Source organism: Taudactylus pleione, unplaced genomic scaffold (assembly GCF_031769625.1).
Source record: "Taudactylus pleione unplaced genomic scaffold, aTauple2 ptg002591l, whole genome shotgun sequence".
In the NCBI taxonomy this organism is placed as follows: Eukaryota; Metazoa; Chordata; class Amphibia; order Anura; family Myobatrachidae; genus Taudactylus; species Taudactylus pleione.
The window spans coordinates 320,649-345,551 of NW_028286970.1; the positions used below are offsets into that span (position 1 = coordinate 320,649).

The 24,903-nt window shown below is 43.3% G+C and overlaps 1 protein-coding gene and 1 non-coding gene across 2 annotated transcripts; both read left to right on the forward strand.

The window, feature by feature from the left end:
• The first annotated feature begins 39 nt into the window (after positions 1 to 39).
• Positions 40 to 24,568, forward strand: LOC148431251 (uncharacterized). The gene is made up of 7 exons (XM_088466165.1): positions 40 to 97; positions 11,545 to 11,697; positions 15,020 to 15,211; positions 15,918 to 15,996; positions 16,116 to 16,213; positions 16,370 to 16,862; positions 22,510 to 24,568. Exons 2-7 carry the CDS (start codon positions 11,620 to 11,622, stop codon positions 23,754 to 23,756), a joined length of 2,187 nt encoding a protein of 728 aa, XP_088322291.1. The 5' UTR covers positions 40 to 97; positions 11,545 to 11,619; the 3' UTR covers positions 23,757 to 24,568.
• LOC148431252 (U5 spliceosomal RNA) lies at positions 3,805 to 3,921 on the forward strand. The gene has a single exon (XR_015877235.1). It is a non-coding gene; the product is annotated as a U5 spliceosomal RNA (small nuclear RNA).
• Positions 24,569 to 24,903: the final 335 nt, after the last annotated feature.

Genomic DNA, 24,903 nt, shown 5'->3' on the forward strand with positions numbered 1-24,903 from the left:
ATATTCTTATAGTCTCCAAGTCACAGAGCAGAGGGGGCGGGGCCACAGGGGCTTTAGCTGCCATTTTGTCATAGACATTCCTGACAGCCGGAGCCAGGTAACGTGTCCTGTATATATTATATTATTATTATATAGGGGAGAGGGGACTGTACAGTGATATATGAGGAGGAATAACACAGCTCCCAGCACACACTGATATGTGGTATTATTATTATATAGGGGAGAGGGGACCGTACAGTGATATATGAGGGGGAATAACACAGCTCCCAGCACACACTGATATGTGGTATTATTATATAGGGGGAGGGGACCGTACAGTGATATGAGGGGAATAACACAGCTCCCAGCACACACTGATATGTGGTATTATTATTATATAGGGGAGAGGGGACCATACAGTGATCTATGAGGGGGAATAACACAGCTCCCGGCATACACTGATATGTGGTAATATTATTATATAGGGGGGAGAGGACCGTACGGCCCCTGGCACACACTGATATGTGGTATTTTATATAGGGGAGTGGGGACCATACAGTTATATTTAAGGGAGAATAACACAGGTACAGGCACACACTGATCTGTGGTATTATTATATAGGGGAGAGGGGACTGTACAGTGATATATCAGAGGGAATAACACAGCTCCCGCCACACACTATGTGGTATTATTATTATATAGGGTAATCATTCCATGTCAGTTCACCCAGGCCATGACTCCCACTGACTCAGCGTTTCATGAAACTTTGTACACTTGATACTACCACATATCTACAAACCCATGTAAAATGTTTCTTCTCTAGCCCTCATAGTTTTTGAGATATAGGGGGTGAAAGTTTAAAAAAAATTGCTCAGAAATGCCACTCCTGATGCTCCGTTTTTATGTGAGGTGTATGTGGAAAAAGATTCCTATCTCAGTGCCTAATCCGCATATCACTTTGAAATTTTGGCCCTTTGTCAATCAGAATATGGATATTCCTGAAAAAAATGTTTATCAACCTTGCCCGACTTTGACATTCATTATACGTTCCTTTACTTCATTCTTAATAATTTTTTGGTGCTAATAAAAAGGTGGGTTCAATATGCATTATCAACCTAAGGCAGATGAGTTATCATGTCCCTTTTTTTTTAAAATTGAACCTTAAAGTATATTTTATAAGCCTATGAAAGAAAATGGGATTTTGATTGCCTGTATGAGTATTTTAATGTTTAATTAAAAATCTCTCTTTAAAAATAAAAATTACCATTAGGTATAATTTTGCTCGCCTATGGAGTATTTTAATTTGTATATTTTGGGGTGTATTCAATTAGCCTGCGATTACACGTTGTCATGGGAAAAACTGCTATTTTACAGTGAAAACCCCGTATTCAATTTGCCGCAATAATTTATCATCGTGAATTTTACCTCGAATTTCACTTCACCTACTATAAGCAGGTGCAAAGTTGGGGAACATACCTATTTTAATGTAAAAATGTCGGGATTTGGTTCAGAACCACTGGGACAGCTACCCCCCCTCCAATGACTAATTGGGCACTTTGACGTTTTTAATTATTTTTAATTGGCCAATAACGACATGTCGTTTTTGGGTTAAAAGAGTGCACAGTTATGGAATTTTCGGTTCAACTATGGGACAGATATATTAGGGCGCTTTATGAGTGAACCAAGTGTTTTTAGTCTTGCAGGTGGGAGTAGTCAGTCTTTTCTCTTTCTTCCACTAGGGGACACTGGAGGTGCTTACGCTGGGGTATAGAGGCGTGGATAGCTGGAGCTGGCACTTTAATTTAGAAGTGTGAAGCTCCTCCCCCTCTATTCCCCACCAGCCCTCAGTTTACAAAATGTGCCATCGGAGCTGGTCACAATTTGCTGTGCTCCAGCAACACATATGTTTATTGTTTTCTTTTATTTAGGATATTTATTTATTTATTTTCCTACATCTTTTACATTTACTAAGTACCCTTCGCCACCTCTCTAAAGGTGGGGTCCGGGTACCTGGCGCCCTGTTCTTAGAAGAACAGGAAGGAGTGCACAGGGCTTATTAAAAAAGCACTGACAGCTCCTTTATCGCCACAGCACATCTCTAACACAAGAGCAGAGTGTGCTGCAGCTGAGAGAGCCACCGGGGAGCGCAGTGAGTATGGCTGCGCGTCTCCCCCCTCCCTCCCCCCCTCCGGCGCCTAACCGCCCTATGTTGTATGCAGCACTATAGCGCTGCTTCACTCCTTCAGTCGCGGCGAGCAGCCGTTAATTGACGGAGTCTGTGAGCGCCGGGCTCCCCCGTTAAGCGGTGGGCAGCCAGGTTAGCGCGGCAAGCCTGGATGAAGTCGGGGGGCGGAGCTTAGCAGCGCGGGCTCTCTTCCCTACAACGCTGGTTAGAGCAGCGCTAGGCTCTCTATCTAACAAGTCTCCCCTCTCCCCGTTAGTTTACAATGTAGAGGGGCTGACAGGTGCCGCAGCCAGCGTTACACAGGCGCCCCTCCCCCCGCTAGTAGAGCGGCAAGTAGCGGGGCAGTTAGAGAGGAATAGTTAATATATGGCCAGCGTTAAGCAACCATATTGCATGCCTCAGGGGCGGACCAGGCGGGCTCTCTATCTCTCTATACGCGGCAAGCGGCTGTTACAACAGCGTGGCTGCCGGTTTTTTTTTAACACACTAACTGCAACTATCCTCATTACAGGAGAGTGCAGAAGCCACACACTGGGCAGAAGGATTGATTCTCCTAGCACACACCCCTTCTACAGGATCCTTTCCAAAAGGGGCTGACTGAGGTGTACAAAGTGCAGGGAATCTGAATTATTGGGAGGAGTGGTGTGAACTCCTCTGTTTCTCACTAGCCTTCTGTCTCTGTATTCTGTCTGTTTATTCATAGAGTCTGATTCTGTGTGAGTGGCTGTATGTGTATATACCTATGTCTGGACTATGGCTTATTAGAAAATGTTTGTTCCAAATGTAACAACAAACTAAGCCGAATGCTGCTGGCACCACGCTATGTGATGCTTGTTTAGTAACCGAAGGGGCAGCGCAGACGGTGCACTACGCCCTGGGGTGTGGAGTTTGTGTGTTCTCGCTGTGCTTGCGTGGGTTTCCTCCCACTATAGATACCATTATAATCCTCTGTGGCTATTGCGGTCTCACCTACTCCTGCATGGGCCGCTGACATGGCAGGAGTTATGGCGGCTGTATTGTCTGAATTAACGACCAATAGGAGGTTAACCAACTATCTGAACTGGTACAGATTGTGTACCGCTTCTACATTGTCCTCCACTGCCTATCATAAGCCTGCACTAAGCATCCTCTGCCGACTGTCCTCCAGTCAAATGAGGAACCCCTCACAGCTCTGCGCCGTTCTACTTAGAATCTGCCTCTCAGGCAGTGGAGCCTTTTTAATTCTAGCGGTCAGGCAGATCCTTAATGTACCTGAGGAAGTAGTCCCTGCAGCTCAGCTAGAGCTTCTAGAACAGCTTTCTGTGGCCTGGAAACAACTGGATAAGCGGCTCCAAATCCATGTCATTTCCCTTCCAGCTATCCATTTCCATCATCCATGATGGAACATTGGGAAACACCTCCTCCTGTAGAAAACGCTTCCTTTGCCAGGTGCTACGTTAATTTAGGACTCTTCTGCTAGTGATTTGGAACAACACTGCGATCCAATTTACACTGCAGCAGGAGCCCAATTTAGACCTACGCCTGTTAGCGCTTCGGTTATCTATGCTGTAATTTGCTGGGTGGACCAGTTGATTAGGGGCTTGGATACTTCCAGAGCAGGGTTACGATTACTAGCGGAACTCTGTGAGTCAGCAGTTTACATGCTCTGGCTTCTCTTTAGAACGCACAAATCGTTCGCCTTTTACTAAAGATTTCCATGGAGAAAAGCAAAACTGAGTTTTGTCTCAATATTTTCATGCACCAGCTTAATGGGTTTTAAAAATGACCAGGGTTTCCAGAGAGACAGATCAGTGCTCGTATGTCCGTTTTTGCTATTTCTTCCCGCAGTGTTCTCTGCTTACTCTCTTGGCAGGCGGATGCAGAATCCAAACGGGCTGTTGAGGGTCTACGGTTCACATATGCTTTTTAGTCCAGAACTGGACAAATGGATATCCCAAGACAAGTAAGTCTTCTCTCTTCCCTTTGAATGCTTCGCAGGAGGACTTACAGGTCCCTCATTTCATTCCTTTCGTGCCCATCCCTTTTGTTAAAGGGCCAGAGATACCCCCTCGCACATTAGGGGTGGCAGAGGAAAAGGTTGCCCACATACAGTTACACGTCGACAGGATCAAAGACCAGTCGACCAACAGGTGGCTGACTGTCTCCCATCCCGCCTGGGATCTCCTGCGATGGGACTTTGCTTTCCGTGCGGTTCCGAATAGCTTTCGAGCTTTCCACTCCACATCGGTTCTTTTCTACGAGTCTGCCGGTGTCCACAGACAAGGCCCCTATTAAACCTAAAGTCTTAAACCAATATCTTAAACTGTAGCATTTCACTATGGAGTCGCTTCAGTCTGTCATTGCAAGCTTGGAACCGGCAGAGTTTCTCTGTATATAAAGGATGCGCATCACCATGTCCCAAATTGGGAACCGCATCAGGCTTTACAGCATTTTGCGATTTTGCAAACTCACAATCAGTTTCGGGCGTGGCTGTTCGGGTTATCCTCGGCTCCCCGTGTTTCCACTAAGTTTGTCTGTCATGACGACTAGTTAATCAAGGCTCCGTCGGAATCACTTCTCTTGGACTATGACTTACTGACATCATCAATTTCTAGATACCCAATCTGAGTCCGTCCGAAAGACTCCAGTTCTGGGGATGGTCCTAGATATGACATTACAGAGGATTTTCCTTCCGGAAGACAAGGCCCGGAAAATCCAGTTGCTCTTTCAGCTAGCCCTAGGATCAAGGAGGGTGTCCTTGCTTCTTGGTCTTCGTCTCTTGGGGAGGATGTTAGCTGCTTTCAAGGCACTACAATATGGACAATTCTACTTCCGAGTATTCCAACTGGCCCTGCTAACACAGGGGTCAGGGTCTCGCCTGCATCTATATCAACTAATCCATTTGGCCCCGGTAACCAGGGTGGTACTCCTTGGGTGGATATGACAGGCGCCAGCCTCCGAGGATGGGGACCTGTTGTCCTCGTCTATCACTTTCATTGGTGGTCCCTACAGAAAAGACAGTGGCCCATAAATGTTGGAACTCAGAGCAGTTTCCCATGCTCTGCTAGAAGCAGCGCAGTGTCTAAGGTCTCTTCCTGTACGAGTTCTGTCAGACAACGCGACGGCCGTTGCTTACATCCACGCCGGACCGGCAATCGTAGTCGCATGGCAATGAGAGAAGTATCTCAGATTCTCTAGTGGGATGAGAGTCAGTCAAGTAATCTTGTCGGCAGTATTCATCCTTGGAGTGGACAACTGGAAAGCAGATTACCTAAGCTTCATCCACACGCGTTTCACGCACTGGGGTCGTCTTTAGGCGGACCTCAGGGCGTCTCTATTTAAACATCAGTGACCAAGATACGTGTCAAGAACTCTGGATCCGCAGGCAGAGGCTGCAATTCCATGGACCTACGACATGGTTTACCTGTTTCCTCCGATTCCACTAATTCCTCGTCTACTAAAACGAATAAAACACGAATCGGCCTTAGTCATTCTCGTGACACCAACCTGGCCTAGGAGGAGTTGGTTCTTCGGTTTTTCTTGGCAGTCGATCCGGGCCACTTCCTCTTTGTCCGGACCTTCTGCAGCAGGGTCCTTTAGTCCACCCCAACTTAGCACAACTGCGTGTAACGTGGTGGCTCTTGAATCCGATATCTTAAGACAGACGGTCATCCCAGACTCGGGTATTCCCACCATGCTACGCGCCAGGAAACCAGTTTCGGCTGCGCATTATCATTGCATAGGGTGTTACAGTTGGGGCCTTCCGTTAGGGGTGTTTCGTTCTCCCGTTTTTACGTCTTTCCAAATGAGATTAGATTCTAGTCTTTGCCTAGGATCATTAAAATTGCAAATTTCTGCTCTTTCTATTTTCTTTCAATGCAGGTTGGGCCTCCTTCCGGCGATGCAGTCATTCTTCAGGGGGTGTTGCGGGTGCAGCCACCTTTTGTACCACCTATGGCTCCCTGAGTCTTGGTATTTTTATTTTTTGTTTCTTCAGTCTTCCATGTGTGAACCTCCCAAGAGGTTGATATTAAGTATTGTCTTGGAAGACGGTCCTCCTCCAGGCTTTAGCTACGGCTCGCAGGAGTTTGAATTGGGTGCTCTGTCTTATAGGCCTTGTGTTTCATGATGCTAGGGTGGAACTCAAGATGCACGCTACTTTCCTACCTATGGTTGTGTCTGTTTTTCACATAAATTAGCCTATTGTGGTACCTTCTTTGGTACGGGACTCTGGTGTTTCTTCTACCCTAGATGTGGTTAGAGCTCTTCGCCTCTGTTGCTTGGACGACGTCCTTACGCGAGTCTTAGTTGTCCTTTTTATAAGGCTGTTCGGAAGGGTTGGCCAGCATCCAAACAGGATTGGCATGTTGGCTTAGACTGACAATCTGTCAAGCTCTTCTCAGCAATGATCGTCAGTCTCCTATGTCCGTGTCGGCTCATTCCACACGTTCTGTGGGTACGTCGTGAGAGGCACGTAGGGGTGCCTCAACTTTACTATTGTGCCGTGCAACCACTTGGTCATCGGTGCTCACTTTTGTAAAGTTTTATAGATTGATACATTTGCGGTTTCAGCATCATGTTTTGCTGCCTTGTACTGCAGGTTCCTCAGAGCGCTCCCGCCCGTGGGGAAAACTTTGGGACGTCCCCAGCGTAAGCACCTCCAGTGTCCCCTAGTGGATGAAAGAGAAAATGGGATTTTGGTACTTACCGGTAAATCCTTTTCTCTGATTCCACAGGGGACACTGGACGCCCACCTCAGCGCTCTTCGCCTGTCTGTTCCGTTTGTTCCATATGTTGTATGGTTTTGTTGTTGTGTGATATTCTCTTCCTTTCACTCCCTTTTTTCTGCATCTCCTCTCGGTCTTCATTTTCTAAACTGAGGGCTGGTGGGGAATAGAGGGGGAGGAGCTTCACACTTCTAAATTAATTAAAGTGCCAGCTCCAGCTATCCACGCCTCTATACCCCAGCGTAAGCACCTCCAGTGTCCCCTGTGGAATCAGAGAAAAGGATTTACCGGTTAGTGCCAAAATCCCATTTTTGCACTTTTTTTTTTTAAAGTCCCCTAAAATGACACAAATATTTTTTGTATCCATTTTTATGTACCCTGAATTTAATGAGAGCACTTATTTTGCTGAAAAAATACACTTCAAAACCGTTATCCTATGTTAGTTTGGCATTTTTCGGGGTACAGGCTGATTTCCCCATTTTCATCTACACTTTTCAGAGTAAGAACTTTTGCGCAAATCCTGTTTTTGTGATTTTGGAATTGAATAGGTGTAAAAACGGGAGCGCGCACACCCACGAAAATCATATATAAAAGACTTACCAGGACCTAGTTACTTATTTACATGGGCGTAGCCAGAGGTATGGGGGCCCCATAGCAAAATTTCCTTGGGGGCCCCCAGCCCCATAATACTTACCCCCCTGCCTCATAATACTTACCTCCTCCTGAGCCCAGCGCTCCGCTCCGTATCTCCTCACTGAAGCTGGGAGGAGGCATGGACATGATCAGGGGATGTAATTATGGCCATGCCTCCTCCCAGCTTCTAATGGTGCGCACACACGGAGCGATCAGTCAGCGATAACGATATCACTGACTGATTGCCCTGCACCCTCATGGTGTGCTGGATGATCGATATCCATCATCCAGCCCATCACCAACCCAGCAACGACGGGCCAGCGAAAACTATTCTTACGTGATTCAGAATGAAGTTCAAGGGTATCATTGGACGAACAATGGTTGTACACTGCACCCAGATGTAATCTACGCTCATGTTCCCCAGTCTGATGACCTGGTCATCACAAGTGCCTGAGTCTTGTCTGATGATTTGGAGCATGATGTAGCATTTGTGCACAGAACACAGTAAGTAATTATTCAGTACATCAAGGAAAACATTCCTGCCGTCAAAAAATTGTGTTACTTCAGTCATGGGTGTGCTGGGCAGTATAACAATTGCAAATAAAATTCTCAACTTGTGCTGCCATGGTCGAGACTTCACTTTGAAAGCATCATGGGCATTTTTTGCAACCAGTGCCTATACAAATAAAAGAAATACCACTCCACTAGCGCTGGAAGGGTCAATACATATTATAAGTTCTTTAGTTCCATTTAATGATTTCCAACTCCCAGGGTTGATATACTCCACCTCTCAAACATGTAGTTCACAACCGAGAAAAGAGAGATAAAAAAATACCATACATAGTGCAGTATTATAAATGGACAAAGAAGAAATGTAATAACAATCTAGGTAAATTACAGAGAGGTCACATAAAAACAGAATAAAATGGTAGTCATCCACAGGTTATACTGTATCCATATGTGGCTAGAATGTTAACTATTACCGGCTGTAGGTGAGAACTGGCAACGGTCAGTTCTTATGAGCGTATGTATCAAGAGAATCTCCCCGGCTGCAGCAACAGGTCTATAGTTGCCATGGTGAGGCTCAGACGCGGCCGTTTGTCTGTATCTCGGTGGTTTCTAGTCACATGACAATCTCCTCCCGATCACATGTCATGTTACGTCTATAGTTGTCATGGTGAGGCTAAGACGCGGCCGCTCATCTAGATCTCAGCGGTCTCCGGTCACATGACTATCTCCTCCTGATCACGTGACATGTTACGTCTATAGTTGCCATGGTGAGGCTCAGACGCGGCCGTTTGTCTGTATCTCGGTGGTCTCTAGTCACATGACAATCTCCTCCCGATCACATGTCATGTTACGTCTATAGTTGTCATGGTGAGGCTAAGACGCGGCCGCTCGTCTAGATCTCAGCGGTCTCCGGTCACATGACTATCTCCTCCCGATCACGTGACATGTTACGTCTATAGTTGCCATGGTGAGGCTTAGACGCGGCCGTTTGTCTGTATCTCGGTGGTCTCTAGTCACAATACTAAACGTCAGACGCTTTACACAAGAGTGAGAAGTTACGATACCTGTCTGTTGCCATAGCGCTCTTAGGCGTCCCTTATCCTCCTGCCTCACATTGTTAGCAAACAGTCCACGTATGTAAAGAGATCACTAACTCGATTTCATATATTTCTACTGATCCCTTTTTCTTAGGAGGAGGTAAGCTTTAGTCTCAGATCAGGATTTCATTAAAGTGCATCATATATATCATCGTATATAAAACAAGAGTAATTTAATATAAGTACACATAAAACATCCAAATATAGTACATATAATATAGCATCTGTGTATAAAATGTTAAATATGAAGATAGCACCAATATTATTTCTGTATTCCCTATATTTCTAACCATAAATATCTAAAAAGCATCATAAAACCACTTTATCCCAAAATCTATGTTGAGACCTCCTGGTTGTAAGGTTCCCAAATCATAAATTGTGCTCATCCTTGCTTTGGCCAATTGGCTAGTTAAATCTCTTCGCCAATGTCCTTTCACCCATTACAAGCCCAAAAAGCATTTAATAGCAGAGGTAGAGCAATTATTATGTTGTTTAAAATGACTAGAAAGAGCATGAGACCCCAGGCCTTTTTTATGTCTCTGAGGTGCTCTCCTAAACGCACTTTATTGCCACCAGCCACGGTAAATCTCCTGGTGATGGCATTGGTGCAACAATTAATCCTCTGGTTGCCAGAGAGAGCCCACAGAGACTAACAGGTGATCGGATTGACTCAGCTGAAAAAGTCTTACATTTCTGCAAGTCAAGAATTGCAAATATAAAGTTACGTCTAATATCAAAAGAAACACGCAAGCAGCTGCAAGACCGATTTTCCCAGGCAAAAACCGTACCTGGTACAAGAGGATTTCATCACTTTTCCCCTATATCTGAAGTCTCCATAGGAACAAAGTGACTCAGGTCAGATAAAAACTTCTGTTCCATTTTCCATTACTCAGATCAGAACAATCCAACACCAGTCATTATGTCACAGATCTGTACAGATTCATACATAGCATGTGTTTACGATAATCGTTGTGTTTTTTGGATAAGATGAGGAGGAATGTGATGTTGAAGTTAAGTTCATGCACACCTATGGCCCTGCGCGATCATTTCACTGGCCTCTACAGAAGAAAGAAGACATCTGTTATGTTCCTATGTGCTCTATAATTTCCTCTGTCAGTCCTCCTATCATGAAGGGTACTGGGAGGATGTATTACTTCCCTGAAAAGGAAGTTGATTATGTACAATGGCAGTACAGTCTCATCTTCAGTTAGACATCAGGCATCTCGGGTCAAAAACAAGTAAGATTAATAAGCTGATGTATTTAAAACGGCTTTTAGTGTGTGTGCTCGCTCCCGTTTTTGCACCTATTCAATTCCAAACTCAGGATTTGAGTGAAAATTCTTCCTGTGAAAAGTGTAGGTAAAAATGGGGATATCAGCCTGTGCCCCAAAAATTGCAAAACTAACGTAGGATAACAGTATAGAAATGTATTAGAGGTCATATTAAATAGACTTGGGATACTTAAATTCAGTCAAATGGCTGTTATTTGCATTTGAAAAAATACAACAAAATGATAAAAAGCTTTTTTTTCCAGCAAAATAAGTGCTCTCATTACATTTAGGATACATAAAAATGGGTATAAATATATATTTAGGTGATTTTAGGGGAATTAAAAAAAAAAAAGTGCAAAAAGACTACTCCTACCTGCAAGACTAAAAACACTTGTTTCACTCATAAAAGCACCCAAATATACCTGCCCCATACTTTGAATCCAAATTATTGTGGCTAATTAAATAGGGGTTTTTCACTGTAAAATAGCAGTTTATTGCATGAAAATGTGTAATCGCGGGCTAATTGAATACACCCCTATGTGTAATGGGAAACATGCACATATATACTGTATATAGAAATATACAAATTAAAATACTCCCCTGATGTGCAAATATATACCTAATGATAATTTTTGTTTTTAAAGAGAGATTTTTAATTAAACATTAAAATACTCATACAGGCAATCAAAATCCCATTATTTTAGCAAAGGAATGTATAATGACTCTCAGAGTCGGGCAAGGTTGATAAAACATTCTTTTCTGGAATCTCCATATTCTGATTGACAAAGGGCTAAAATTTCAAAGTGATATGTGGATTAGGCACTGAGATAGGAATGTTTTTCCACATACACCTCACATTAAAAAAATTGCTCAGAAATACCACTCATGATGCATTGTTTTTAACTTTGTCCCCCCTATATCTCAAAAACTATGAGGGCTAGAGAAGAAAAAATGTACATGGGTTAGTTGCTATGTGGTAGTATCAAGTGTACAAAGTTTCAGGAAAATATGAATCGGTGGGTGTCATAATAATTTTTTTCTGGGTGATTTGACATGGAATGACACTGGGGGGAAAGGGGAGACTTACCGGTCACTTAGTGTTACATGTCTGTGTTACATGTGTTCTCTGTGATGTCTGTTATATTTATTCTATTTACTCCTAGACAGCCCTGCTCTGAGGAACCAGAGTCTTTATTATTATTTATTACACATTCTATATTCTCTCTGATTCACTGAGGATGGACAAGGACGGGAGTCACAGGACTGAGAGGATCTTACATCTCATCCTGGAGATCATTTACGAGCTAACTGGAGAGGTGAGGGGATCTGGGAGTGTCACAGTGACATCACTTATATCTATAGTAATAATACAGGGACATGACTGGGGAGGTGAGAGGATCTGAGAGTGTCACAGTGACATCACTTATATCTATAGTAATAATACAGGGACATGACTGTGGAGGTGAGGGGATCTGGGAGTATCACAGTGACATCACATATCTATACTAAGGAATGAAATACCGCCGGCCGATTCGCGGCAGCCAGACATCAGCAGAGATCCCGGCAGCGGAACCCCGACAGCGCTGGAAATCCCGATCGTGGATAGGTGAGTATCTACTAACCTAACCCTAACTCTCCTTAGGGGTGCCTAACCCTAACCTCCACCCCAAGTGCCTAACCCTAATCCCCCCGCTAAGTGCCTAACCCTAACCACCCCCTTCCCCGTTGCCTAAACCTAAGTCCCCCGGGGGGGTGCCTAACCCTAACCTCCCCCCGGGGGTGCCTAACCCTAACCCTCCCTCCCCCTAGCCTAACCCTCCTGGGGGGGTGCCTAACCCTAACCTCCCCCGGGAGCCCTAAACCTAACCCACCCCCGCGGCTGTCCGCTGGCCGCGCCCGGCATCACTACGATCTGGATGCCGGGCACCGGTCTCCTGGCGTCGGGGAAATGCCGGGCGTCTACGTCTAGACGCCCGGCATTTCACCCTTGCCGGGATATGACAGTCGGGAAGCCGGCTGCCGGTATTTAGGCAGTCGGCTTCCCGATTGCATACCCTATACTAATAATACAGGGACATGGCTGGGGAGATGAGGGGATCTGGGAGTGTCACAGTGACATCACTTATATCTATAGTAATAATACAGAGACATGATTGGGGAGGTGAGGGGATCTGGGAGTGTCACAGTGACATCACTTATAGCTATAGTAATAATACAGGGACATGACTGGGGAGGTGAGAGGATCTGGGGGTATCACAGTGACATCACTTATATCTATAGTAATAATACAGGGACATGACTGGGGAGGTGAGGGGATCTGGGAGTGTCACACTGACATCACTTATATCTATAGTAATAATACAGGGACATGACTGGGGAGGTGAGGGGATCTGGGAGTGTCACAGTGATATCACTTATATCTATAGTAATAATACAGGGACATGACTGGGGAGGTGAGGGGATCTGGGAGTGTCACTGTGTTATCACTTATATCTGTAGTAATAATACAGGGACATGACTGGGGGGTAAGGGGGATCTCGCAGTGTCACAGTGACATCACTTATATCTATAGTAATAATACAGGGACATGACTGGGGAGGTGAGAGGATCTGGGAGTGTCACAGTGACATCACTTATATCTATAGTAATAACACAGAGACATGACTGGGGAGGTGAGGGGATCTGGGAGTATCACAGTGACATCACATATCTATACTAATAATACAGGGACATGGCTGGGGAGGTGAGGGGATCTGGGAGTGTCACAGTGACATCACTTATATCTATAGTAATAATACAGAGACGTGACTTTGAAAGTGAGGGGGTCTGGGAGTATCACAGTGATATCACTTCTAGCTATAGTAATAACCGAGCAGCAGGTAGCCAGTCTCAGTCCCAGAGTCCTCACTGGAGTTGGGATTTAGTACATTGTATGTTCTTTTCTTTTTGTCACTGACACAAATATGTTAGATCTTTGTCAGGGGTTGGTTTTCTTGTGGACCCGGGGTGGATACAGGAGGAGACAGAGAATCAGAACTGTAGAAAAACTTGGGTTCTTTAATGAATGGAATGGTAGACATGAAAGAACCAAGCCCAGGACAAAAGTGAAGATGGGTCAGAGTCAAATAATAAGTCCAGCAGCAAATAATAAAATCCTGAATGAAGGTAACAGGAGTGGAGCGATAATGTTTAGGTATGTCCAGAGGGAAACAAGCTGTAGACAGGGGTCGATGCGGTAAGAAGGTAGTCTGGTTGGTGAGTGGGAATCCAACAGTAGTGGGAGGGGGAGTTGCTGATAGGTGCGGGGATTCCTGAGGCTGCCTGAAACCGGCAGGAAGCTAGGCAGAACCGAAGTCAGCAGCGTAGAGGAGCTCAGATAAATGTGAACAGACTGGGCTGATACACGTTGCACAGGCAAAGTAAGGGAGCTGTGAACTCCCTTAAATCCTCAACAGCAGAGCGTGATTGGCCGGACAGAACAGCTGACCTTTAGGGGATTGGTTCCCTAGGTCACATGGGCCAATGCAAGATGGCGGTGCCTATAGAACCGCAGAGTACAAACGCTGCGCAACACTCCCATGCTGGCATGGCCTACCAACAAGGAACCACAAGATGCACCCCGTGCCAGTCTCCATACTCCAGCACCGCCACCGGAAGGCCCACGCCAGAGTGCCCTAACGGGCAAAGACCGCAAACTTACCGGTAAGGAACCGCTGGTCTTGACCCCTTGGGAGACTCAACCTGTGTGTAGTATGTATATATATATATATCAGCCAAAAATCATAATATTCGGCCATTAACATATAGACTCATTAATACAAGTATGTCATATCCAATATATAATAAATAAAACAAAATTTATATCTGCATGAAATAATTCTCAGCCGTTCAAAACAGCAGAAAAATCACAAGGAAAGACTCCATACATTATTGTGCCGTCCCGCTGGGTGCCAACCCATCAGTGTCTGAAATCTCACTCCCACCAGCAACGTAATGGGAAGAAGCAATCCATGGGCCCCAAATACGATCATATTTGAGATTACAATTCTGCCTAGTATATAGAAATCGTTCATGCCCCACTACTTCATTTATCAGCCCACACCACTCAGCAAAGGTAGGGCCCCTAGATGCCATCCAAGTACGGGCAATACAAAACTTGGCCAGAGTCAATGCATTAATTACATATTGGCCCGTTAAACGATGAACCCTGTTCAAGAGATCCAAACCAAAAATACGCATTTCAGGGAATATAAGGGGAATAGCACCTCCCGTGTTGGTGATACAGTTGGTGACTTGGGACCAAAACACCCGGACAGCAGAACACTCTCAGAGGAGATGCCAAAATGAGCACTGTGGAGTAGAACATTTAGGACACCTACCAGATGCACCAGACCCAAATCTACTCAGTAATAAGGGGGTAAGATACACCCTGTGTAATAAAAAGAACTGAATCTGTTGAAATCGCACTGCACAGGTGGCTTTTCAGCATTAAAGACCACTCTTCATCCTCTAATGGACCCAAATCATCCACCCATTTAAGTCTAAGCAGTAGTCTACTTGTATATTATGCAAATTAATGAATAGCCCCATTTAGGTGAGGTTTAATTGACCATTTAATGGTGTCTCCCCAATACTCAGGATTACACAGTAGTGAAAAAGACATCTGGTGAGTGTGAGACACCCAGCAGCCGTCCCCATGTGTCAGGAGGACTGAGCAGGACTCAGAGCCCCATCACGGTGCCTCCATCTCACTCACTAATACATGAGAGAGATAATGACCAGAAGATCGTGGAACTCTCCAACAAGATCATTCAGCCGCTGACTGGAGAGGTGACTGCTGGGATGGAACATTATACAGTAACACCAGGGGATGTGTCTGGGTGATGACTGGAGAGGTGACTGCTGGGAATGGGATATTATACAGTAACACCAGGGGATGTGTCTGGGTGATGACTGGAGAGGTGACTGCTGGGATGGAACATTATACAGTAACACCAGGGGATGTGTCTGGGTGATGACTGTAGAGGTGACTGCTGGGAATGGGATATTATACAGTAACACCAGGGGATGTGTCTGGGTGATGACTGGAGAGGTGACTGCTGGGGATGGGACATTATACAGTAACACCAGGGGATGTGTCTGGGTGATGACTGGAGAGGTGACGGCTGGTAATGGGACATTATACAGTAACACCAGGGGATGTGTCTAGGTGATGACTGGAGAGGTGACTGCTGGGAATGGGGACATTATACAGTAACACCAGGGGATGTGTCTAGGTGATGACTGGAGAGGTGACTGCTGGGAATGGGACATTATACAGTAACACCACAGGATGTTTCTGGGTGATGACTGGAGAGGTGACCGCTGGGAATGGGACATTATACAGTAACACCAGGGGATGTGTCTGGATGGTGACTGCTGGGAATGGGACATTATACAGTAACACCAGGGGATGGGTGTGGGTGATGACTGTATCATTGTGTGTGTCAGGTTCCTATAAGGTATTAGGATGTCATTGTCTTATGTCTCCATGCAGGAGGAAGAGTATATAGAGAAACACAGGGATCTATACAAGGACGTGATGATGGAGAATCACAGGCCCCTCACATCACTGGGTAAGAGGAGACTGTCATTTATTGTACAGGGGAGATTAGGTATGGGGGCCTCCTATATACACCCATCACCTGATAATCACATATATACAATGTACTCAGTCACTGTGTGTCTCCTACAGATGGACCCAGTAACAAAAAGACCCCAGAGAGATGTCCCCGCCCTCTGTATTCACAGGATTGTACAGAGGAGAATCACAGGATCCCACAGGAGCATCAGGTAGATGGGATTTAGGGTCTCTCCAATATACCAAAGTGACTGTCACTATATGATCTGTAGAGAAGCTGTGTGTGTCTAATATACTGATATTCTTTTGTTTTATTTCATGTAATTTAATCAGACTTCAATAATTTTTTTGTGTTGTGGGTTATTTAGGATGAAGGTCTGGCATTTATAAAGGTTGAAGTTTTACAGGGAGAAGACACGTATGTGACTCATATAAAGGCAGAAGATGTAGAGAGAGAAGAAGAGACGTATGTGACTGATAATATGGGAGAAGATATGGAGGATGAAGAAGAGACATATGTGACTCATATAAAGGCAGAAGATGTAGAGAGAGAAGAAGAGACGTATGTGACTGATAATATGGGAGAAGATATAGAGGGAGAAGAAGAGACGTTTGTGACCAATATGAAGGCAGAAGATATAGAGGGAGAAGAAGAGATGTATGTGACTGATATGAAGGCAGAAGATATAGAGGGAGAAGAAGAGATGTATGTGACTGATATGAAGGCAGAAGATATAGAGGGAGAAGAAGAGAAGTATGTGACTGACATGAAGGCTGCAGTTGCAGAGGGAGAAGAAGAGACGTATGTGAGGAGTGATCAGAAGTGTAAGGAGGAGGCAATTCCTACAGCTATCAGCACAGGTGAGTAATAAACACTTATATTAGAAGAAATACTTACATACACAATACTCATGCAGTAGTAACCCATAATAATAATCATATTGATTTGGTTACATTATTAGTATAATTTACCAAATTTCCAGGACCACAGTCAGGATTTTCCTCTACAGGTTGCAGACAATTAAAAATGTTGAAAAACATAAAGGTTAAGAGAGAACAGCCGAAGAAGTTTGACGTATTATGATGTTTCATTTTTATGCTGGCACTGAACCACCCTCTACCTCCTGGAATAGGCTCTCAAGCTGTGGAGCGATAACTTGGATTAATTTCTGGCTCTGTAGCCTTCTTACAGTATGCGGAACAGATGCCAATCTATTTCTCAGCAACTGATAGCGATGTAGCAGTGTGGGAGTTACCTGATTCAGGTGATTAACTGGATTCAGCGGAGATCGGCATGACAGGAACCACAGATGAGGTGAATAGCTCTATTGCAGAGATTAATGTGGCAGTGAGAACTGCCTTTGGTGATAAATGACAGGAACTTAGAACCAGTAGAAAACTTGGAGGAACTGGACTTGGACCGGCAGGAAGACTTGCCGAGTTGAATTGAAGAACTTTTGCTTTGACTCCAGACTGGAGTAACGTGGATTGAACTGAAGAACTTGGGCTTTGACTCCAGACTGGAGTAACGTGGATTGAACTGAAGAACTTGGGCTTTGACTCCGGACTGGAGTAACGTGGATTGAACTGAAGATCTTGGGCTTTGACTCTGGACTGGAGTAACGTGGATTGCGCTGAAGAACTTGGGCTTTGACTCCGGACTGGAGTGACGTGACAATGGCTGGAAGGAAATCAGGTAATGCAGAGATGAGGGCTAAACAGGGTAATCCGGAAATGCTGTGACAATGGCTGGAACTCAGGTACAAGCTGGATAGGTAATTGGAGATAACAGGTTCAGTAAGGAATGGGTAGGTTGGGGAACTTCAGGTTCAGGGAGGAATGGGTAGGTTTGGGAACTTCAGGTTCAGGGAGGAATGGGTAGGTTGGGGAGCAGGAGTTGATCCACGGCAGGAAGCAAAGCAGGGTAACATGATGCAGGTTTACAGGGAGCCAGGGACCAACCAGGAGTAGGGTAAGCAGAGGAGCACAAGACTCGGGTCAGGAGCACAGGAACTCACTTGTAGCAGATGCTGAAACACACGAGTTGCACTGGCCTAGGAACTAGCCGGATTTCTGGATACTCCAGGTATAGCTGTAATCAGGACTTCTGGATTTGCCTGGAATTGCTGTAAGCAGGACTTTGGGATTGAACTGGTCTAGGAACCAGCAGGAGCCTGGGATACACTAGTACACAGAGAGGCAGCTAACACAAGCTGTACACCACGGGAAGTAACGAGATGTTCAGGCCCAGAATGCTTTCCGAAGTGGATGTACATACCTTGGGTCAGGCAGGAATTGGTGGAAATAGTCAGGTGGTCTGGCAGTAGCATTCTGAGTGGTGGAAGGCACAACATGCAGAGGGAGTAATCACCTCTGCAGCACTGAGAATCAGAACCACACCTGCGATTCTAATCAAGACTAGCAATGTTCACAGACAGAGGAGAGCCCAGGTGAATAATCACCGTGGAAGGGAATGCATACAGAGAAGTGCTGCAGCAAGCATGATCAGAGCAGATCCTCTAGGCAAATTACACATATAGATCTATGGAGACAGTTGGCAGTGGTAAGTCTACAGGCAAAAGGGTGAAAACTAGACAGGGTCATGACAAGTAGTAGTCAGCATTACCTAATTGGTTCCTTCCCATCGATCTATCAGACAAGCAGAATGTAACAAATTCCTAACCATGATATAATCCGGTTCAATACCATGACCGTTCTTCTCAGTCATATCTTGTGACAGGAGTTTTACACCTTATTGCTGTCTTTTTAGTTTACTCATGTTAATGTTATTTGATTGTTACTTTATTGTTGGACTTTAAATTACATTTGGTTCTTTCCCGAACATAACCTTAAAAGGTGATCGATAAGAGGTGGCCTAGGAGTAGTTCTTATACTCCGTAGTACTAGCAGTAAAGTCTCTAGACAAGGTTAAACTTTTTTCTTATAATTTGTGTAAGATGATATAATCAGCAGCTTCTTACTGCAGCTAAGAAAGCAATAAAAGGGCAGCACCAATTCCCCACAAATGATACAATTTTGAGTGAATATTTATTATCTTCAGTGTTTTAATTTTAAAATGATGATTCCTATAAAAACATAATGCATACAATAGTGCATTATCCAAATCCAATTAAAAATACAAAAACCCAATGTCCGTAGAAATGTGAATATTCATCTCCTTATTCCAGTGTTTATAGACAAGATCCATAGGTTAGAGAATTGCACGTCATCATAGTTTATAAGGATTAAAGACCCTAGCTTCACATTTATAATTTTATGGGCATGTCAGCGTCTTTATTGTCCTTCTCATTACCAAAGGGAATCTCCCCACAATTGTCATGCAAAGAAGAAGTGAAAGGATCTAGTGAAACCCTGTATGTAATTCACAAGTTCAATTTAAAATATAGAAATATGATTGTATTTGGATAATGCACTATTGTAGGCATTTATATATGTTTTTATAGGCATCATCACCATTTTGAAAATACAGTGATGAGAAGTAAAGATTCACTCCGCTTTATACTCAGTTCTTGATGGTACCAATTATCATTTTACCTTACCGCTTTCTTGTAGCCTGCATGGAGTATGTAATATGCTGTTTATACCCAGTAGCTTACACAATGTATGGAAAACATTTCTGTCTTTGACACTGACTTCCGAGATTCCATACCTGCAGAGAAACTCTTGCATTAGTTTCTTAGATGAAAATGTTGCAGTTTTTGCAGTGGCTGTTGATGCTTCTACTCAATTTGAGTTTACATCTACACACACCAATATATGCTGCAGATTACTGTATTATGGAAATGGGATACAATCAGTTTGTATTATCTTGAATGATCCCTTCTGTAGGAGGAATGTAAGATGGCTCTGTTGGTATTATTTTCCCTGGGTTCTTCCTTAGACATGTAAGACATAAAGCAGCTTTATTACTTGTTTGAGAATAGAAGCCGGGTGCACATCAATATATTCTCCTATCAGTTTACAGAACATCCTATCCCAACTGAGTTGTGTTCTACTGGTCTACCTTGTCCATCCTTGTCCAGTGGACTCCTGGCCATATCCTTTTAACTTCCATATACCTTTTTATTATGAGGAACGCAATCTTTGCATCTCGACTTGTCTTTGTTCATTAAGATTTTTCAAAAGCAGAACATCAACTAGTGATAAAATTTGACTTAGCAATTTTGTAAATTGCCATAAAGATCAAAAGTCATGTTCTACACCAAATGCGGATCTTGAGTTTCTGTCAATGTTTTGATTTGGCCAAAAGAGTTCTCCAGAATCTATTTGTGACCACTCCTATCTGTATAGAATATCAAGTTTAATTTTTTTTGAATGTCAAATCTGGTCTAGCAGTCAATATCTGGTCTTGATGTTTCAAACAGTCCTGTATCTGTACAAGCTTTGAATTTCCCCCTCTCCACCCTCTGGACAGCATTAGGCTTATATGGTAAAACTGTGGCTGGATTCAATGTTTTGCAACTTTTTCTGGTTAAACTTTGCAGGTGCTGTAAGGGCTCGCTCCCATCTGGTAATCCTGTGACACATATCTGAGAATTAAAATGAACAGATAAAACATGAGTTGTATACAAAGTGCATGAGCCAAAACTATGTCATCATTCTATCCTATGAGAAGAGCATATACTGCCAATGCTATCAAACATGTGTGGAGTAATTGTACCCCTGTGTTTAGTTGCACCCTACTATGCTGCAGGACTACTAGCATCTCCATGCTTTTGTGTGAGAACACCTGCAGTACATCCAGTGTTTATAGTTCACTACAGGTCAAAGGGATTTTCATAGTAGGGAATGACTAATGCTGTAGACCAGGGGCGGGGAACCTTTTTTCTGTCGAGGGCCATTTTGATATATATAACATAATTTGCGGGCCCGGTGCAGGCCGCGGTCCCTCAATTTGACGTCACACGGGGCAGGGCCACAATTGCCATTGATTACAGCAATACCCAGAGCATCCTGAGGATGCCCCAGGGAGGTGTAAGGACAGCAGTGTACCGTCAAAAGGGTCCTAAGGATGCTCCATAGATTCTGGCTGCAGGGTGCCATTCTGGGAACCCTGCTAACCAGATGAGGCTAGCAGAAAAAAGCTCAGAGGGCCTGACCAAATGATTCCCCGGGTCTTATACGGCCCCAGGGCCTGAGGTTCCCCACCCCTGCTATAGACTGTCAGATCTGCCTTAAGAGTGACAAAGGCTGTATAATCTGTGTGTTGAACTAGTAGTTTTTAACATGAAACACACCTAGTTCAGCCTCTAGTCTTAAAGGATATTGTGGAATTTTTGGTGCTGGTCTACCTTATTGTAACTAAACCACAACTGGGGCAACATTAGACTTTAGTACAATGTCTTGCCCATTTTTAGTCTAGACGAATAAAACCGAATTAAGACAGAATAAACTCAAGTCTAGGTGGATTTGGGGGTTTCGCCGGTTGGTTCACTATGAGGGGTAAATTTACTAAAGTGAGAATTTTTAGAAGTGGAGATGTTGCCCATAGCAACCAATCATATTTGAGCTATTCTATTCTAGAAGATGCTAGTTAAATGTAGTTAAATGTTATGTAGAATCTGGTTGCTATGGGCAACATCTCCACTTTATAAAACCCTCACTTTAGTAAATTTACCCCCTGAGCCTCTGAAGAGTTTCTAATAAGTCTTTTAATACTTATTCTCGGTATATATAAGAACACGCTATCTAGTGTGCAATTAGTAATACAGCCCCACTTACAGAGCAACTCTTTGCCAAGTAAATTAGTAGGGGCTCATGCTCTCCAAGCAAAGACTGATAGTAACTTCTCCTGGTGTAAGCAGAGGACATTGCTGCAACTTTCTGGTTGTGTCTATTGTAGAGATTGTTTGAACAGAGAGGGAGAATAAATGAAGATGTTAAAGCAGATTTGGCCGCCCCTGTATCATATCAACAAAGAAAGGATTAGTTAATGCCTGCAGTGTTATGTTTATCATCTGGTTAGGTATTTCTGCTAAGTGGTTCCTTCATTGGTAATAGGTTAAAGAACAGTAAGTGTAGGGCGTACAGACGTGCACAATAGGATAAAAAGCTGCCAAATTAACACCTGATTCTACCCAAACAGAATCGGAGTGCTACAGCCCATATATATATATTCATATCTTTCCATAGGCTAGAGAATCCACAGTATAACTCTAGTACATAATACACAGAAAAAATAGTGTATTACAGTTTTTAGGACTAGTGTAATCACGCAGATGTATGAATTCTATTAATGATTTCCATTTTCAGGGTGTGTTCCCCACCCTTTTGTAATATTCTTACTTCAATATAGATATTTGAGTGCATGGAAATATGGTAAGAAATATGGGAATTAGATACACAAGTATAGTGCAATCTAAAATTTCAGTTACAAATGGTACCTTTAGTCTTCTTAAATTTATCAATTTGAAGGTTTTTTTTTTTTTAATTAATCTTATTTCATTAAAACATTCATATTACCATAAATGTATTATATTCCCAACAGATGGCTGTAACAGAAGAAATATATCGCAGGAACATCTAATTATATCTCCAGATCCTGAAATAAAAGAGAACATCAGACAAGATTCTCCAGTAGAAACCCCTATAACCTCAATTATACATCCAGTTCTTTACAGTACAGATATGTCATCTGATTCTTCTGATGTGTCTTGTACCAATATCTGTGTTACTAGGAGAACATCTATTACAGCTCTTAGAGAAGATAATCTATTACCCAATAATATAGATGCCACATGTTCTACAAAGAGAACAAAGGGTATTGCCCACCAGCCAGCTAATATACATGTGAAGCCATTTTCATGTTCTCAGTGTGGTAAAAGTTTTAGAAGTAAATCATATCTAGTCACACATCAGAGAACTCACACAGGTGAGAAACCATTTCCATGCTCTGAGTGTGGGAAATGTTTTACACAGAAAACAGCTCTTGTCACACATCAGAGAACCCACACAGGTGAGAAACCATTTCCATGCTCTCAGTGTGGGAAAAGTTTTAGAAGTAAATCACATCTTGTTCAACATGAGAGAAGTCACACAGGTGAGAAGCCATATTCATGCTTTGTGTGTGGGAAATGTTTTACATGGAAATCATACCTTGTCACACATCAGAGAAGTCATACAGGTGAGAAGCCTTTTCCATGTACTGTGTGTGGGAAATGTTTTACACAGAAAACAGCTCTTGTCACACATCAGAGAAGTCACACAGGGGAGAAACCATTTCCATGCTCTCAGTGTGGGAAAGGCTTTAGAGACAAATCAAATCTTATTAGACATCAGAGAAGTCACACAGGTGAGAAACCATTTCCATGTTCTGAGTGTGGGAAATGTTTTACACAGAAAACAGCTCTTGTCACACATCAGAGAACGCACACATGTGAGAAACCATTTCCATGCTCTCAGTGTGGGAAACGTTTTAGAAGTAAATCACAGCTTGTTCAACATGAGAGAAGTCACACAGGTGAGAAACCATTTCCATGTTCTGAGTGTGGGAAATGTTTTAGTACCAAATCTGTTCTTATTTTACATCAAACAGATCACACAGATTTGAAGCCCTTTTCATGCTCTGAATGTAGGAAATGTTTTCCATACAAATCAGATCTGGTTATACATAAGAGACATCACACAGGTGAGAAGCCATTTTCATGCTCTGAGTGTCAGCAATGTTTTACACGGAAATCATATCTTGTCACACATCAGAGAAGTCACACGGGAGAAATCCTTTCCATGACCTGAGTGTAGGAAATGTTTTGCACATAAATATCCCCTTGTTACACATCAGAGAAGTCACACAGGGGAGAAACCATTTTAATGCTCTGATTAAGAGAAATTACATAAGTCAGATCTTGTGGAATATTTACAGACATTTAAACTGGAAACTGTTTTGAGAGGGATATTTTGTTATCTATAGATCAAAACTCATGCACAATAATTTTCCAGAGATGTGCTCTTCATTCACTTTCATTTATTTTTGTTATATAAAGGGCAGAGCTGACATGGTTTGTGCTACAGTTCAAATTGTATTTTTTTGTTATCTTTTCTGTTACTATCCCACAAGATAATATCCACTAAATGTTGCGTTACAGTGTGTGTGGTCAATTGTATCACCCAAAATGGCATGAGTGCAGGAGAATATGGACAGTGCTCAAAGGACTTAGGGTAAATTCATATTGATGTGTAATTGAACATTTGGTCTAAATACCTATTAAACACGTTCTTAAGTGGCTAATCCTCCCTGCCAGCAATAGTCTGTCATATAAAACAAGGATGCCTGGTGCCCAGAGAAACATGATGTCATAGGTTTGTTTTCCAAAAAGAAATTGACTGACCAACACAAATCGTTCTTTGGTTAGTGGCACCATGACAATGACACCACAAGTGTGGGATAAGGACTGCCCTATATGTGGGTGTCCCTGATGCTCTGGGTGGAGCCTCTGTGTATATATATGTGTCTATAGTAAGAGCTTGCTCCCTGCTGTGCGTTTCTCTCCTGAGCACAGAGGACGATGCTATATGTACTGATAGTGTAATAAATACGGTGTAATATCTTCTAGTGTTATTCCATCTTTTGTATTGCTTTATATTATATTTGTGTTACATTAATGGGCTGTCATCACTCAGGGATGTGGGATATATTGTTATATTACTGTCCCTAGTGTCTATGATAGCACTAGCAAGGGGGTCTGTGTGACATCACTGGTGGGGGTGTGATGTAATAACAAGCATGGCTGGTGCCAAGAGGAAACAATGGAAATCAGATATCAGCACCACTGAGGTTACTTAATGCTACTACAGAGGGATACATCTGTGTGTATCACATACATGGCACAATCCATGTAATACATTGTGTGTACAGTCTGTAATGTGTACAGATCCTCCCAGT

Bases quoted from the DNA above. Each gene is read 5' to 3' on its own strand.
- LOC148431251 (XM_088466165.1), top strand. From the start codon at position 11,620: ATGGACAAGGACGGGAGTCACAGGACTGAGAGGATCTTACATCTCATC. The intron at 15,212-15,917 runs GTGACTGCTGGG...GTCTCCATGCAG, and splicing joins TTCAGCCGCTGACTGGAGAG to GAGGAAGAGTATATAGAGAA. The intron at 16,214-16,369 runs GTAGATGGGATT...TGGGTTATTTAG, and splicing joins GGATCCCACAGGAGCATCAG to GATGAAGGTCTGGCATTTAT.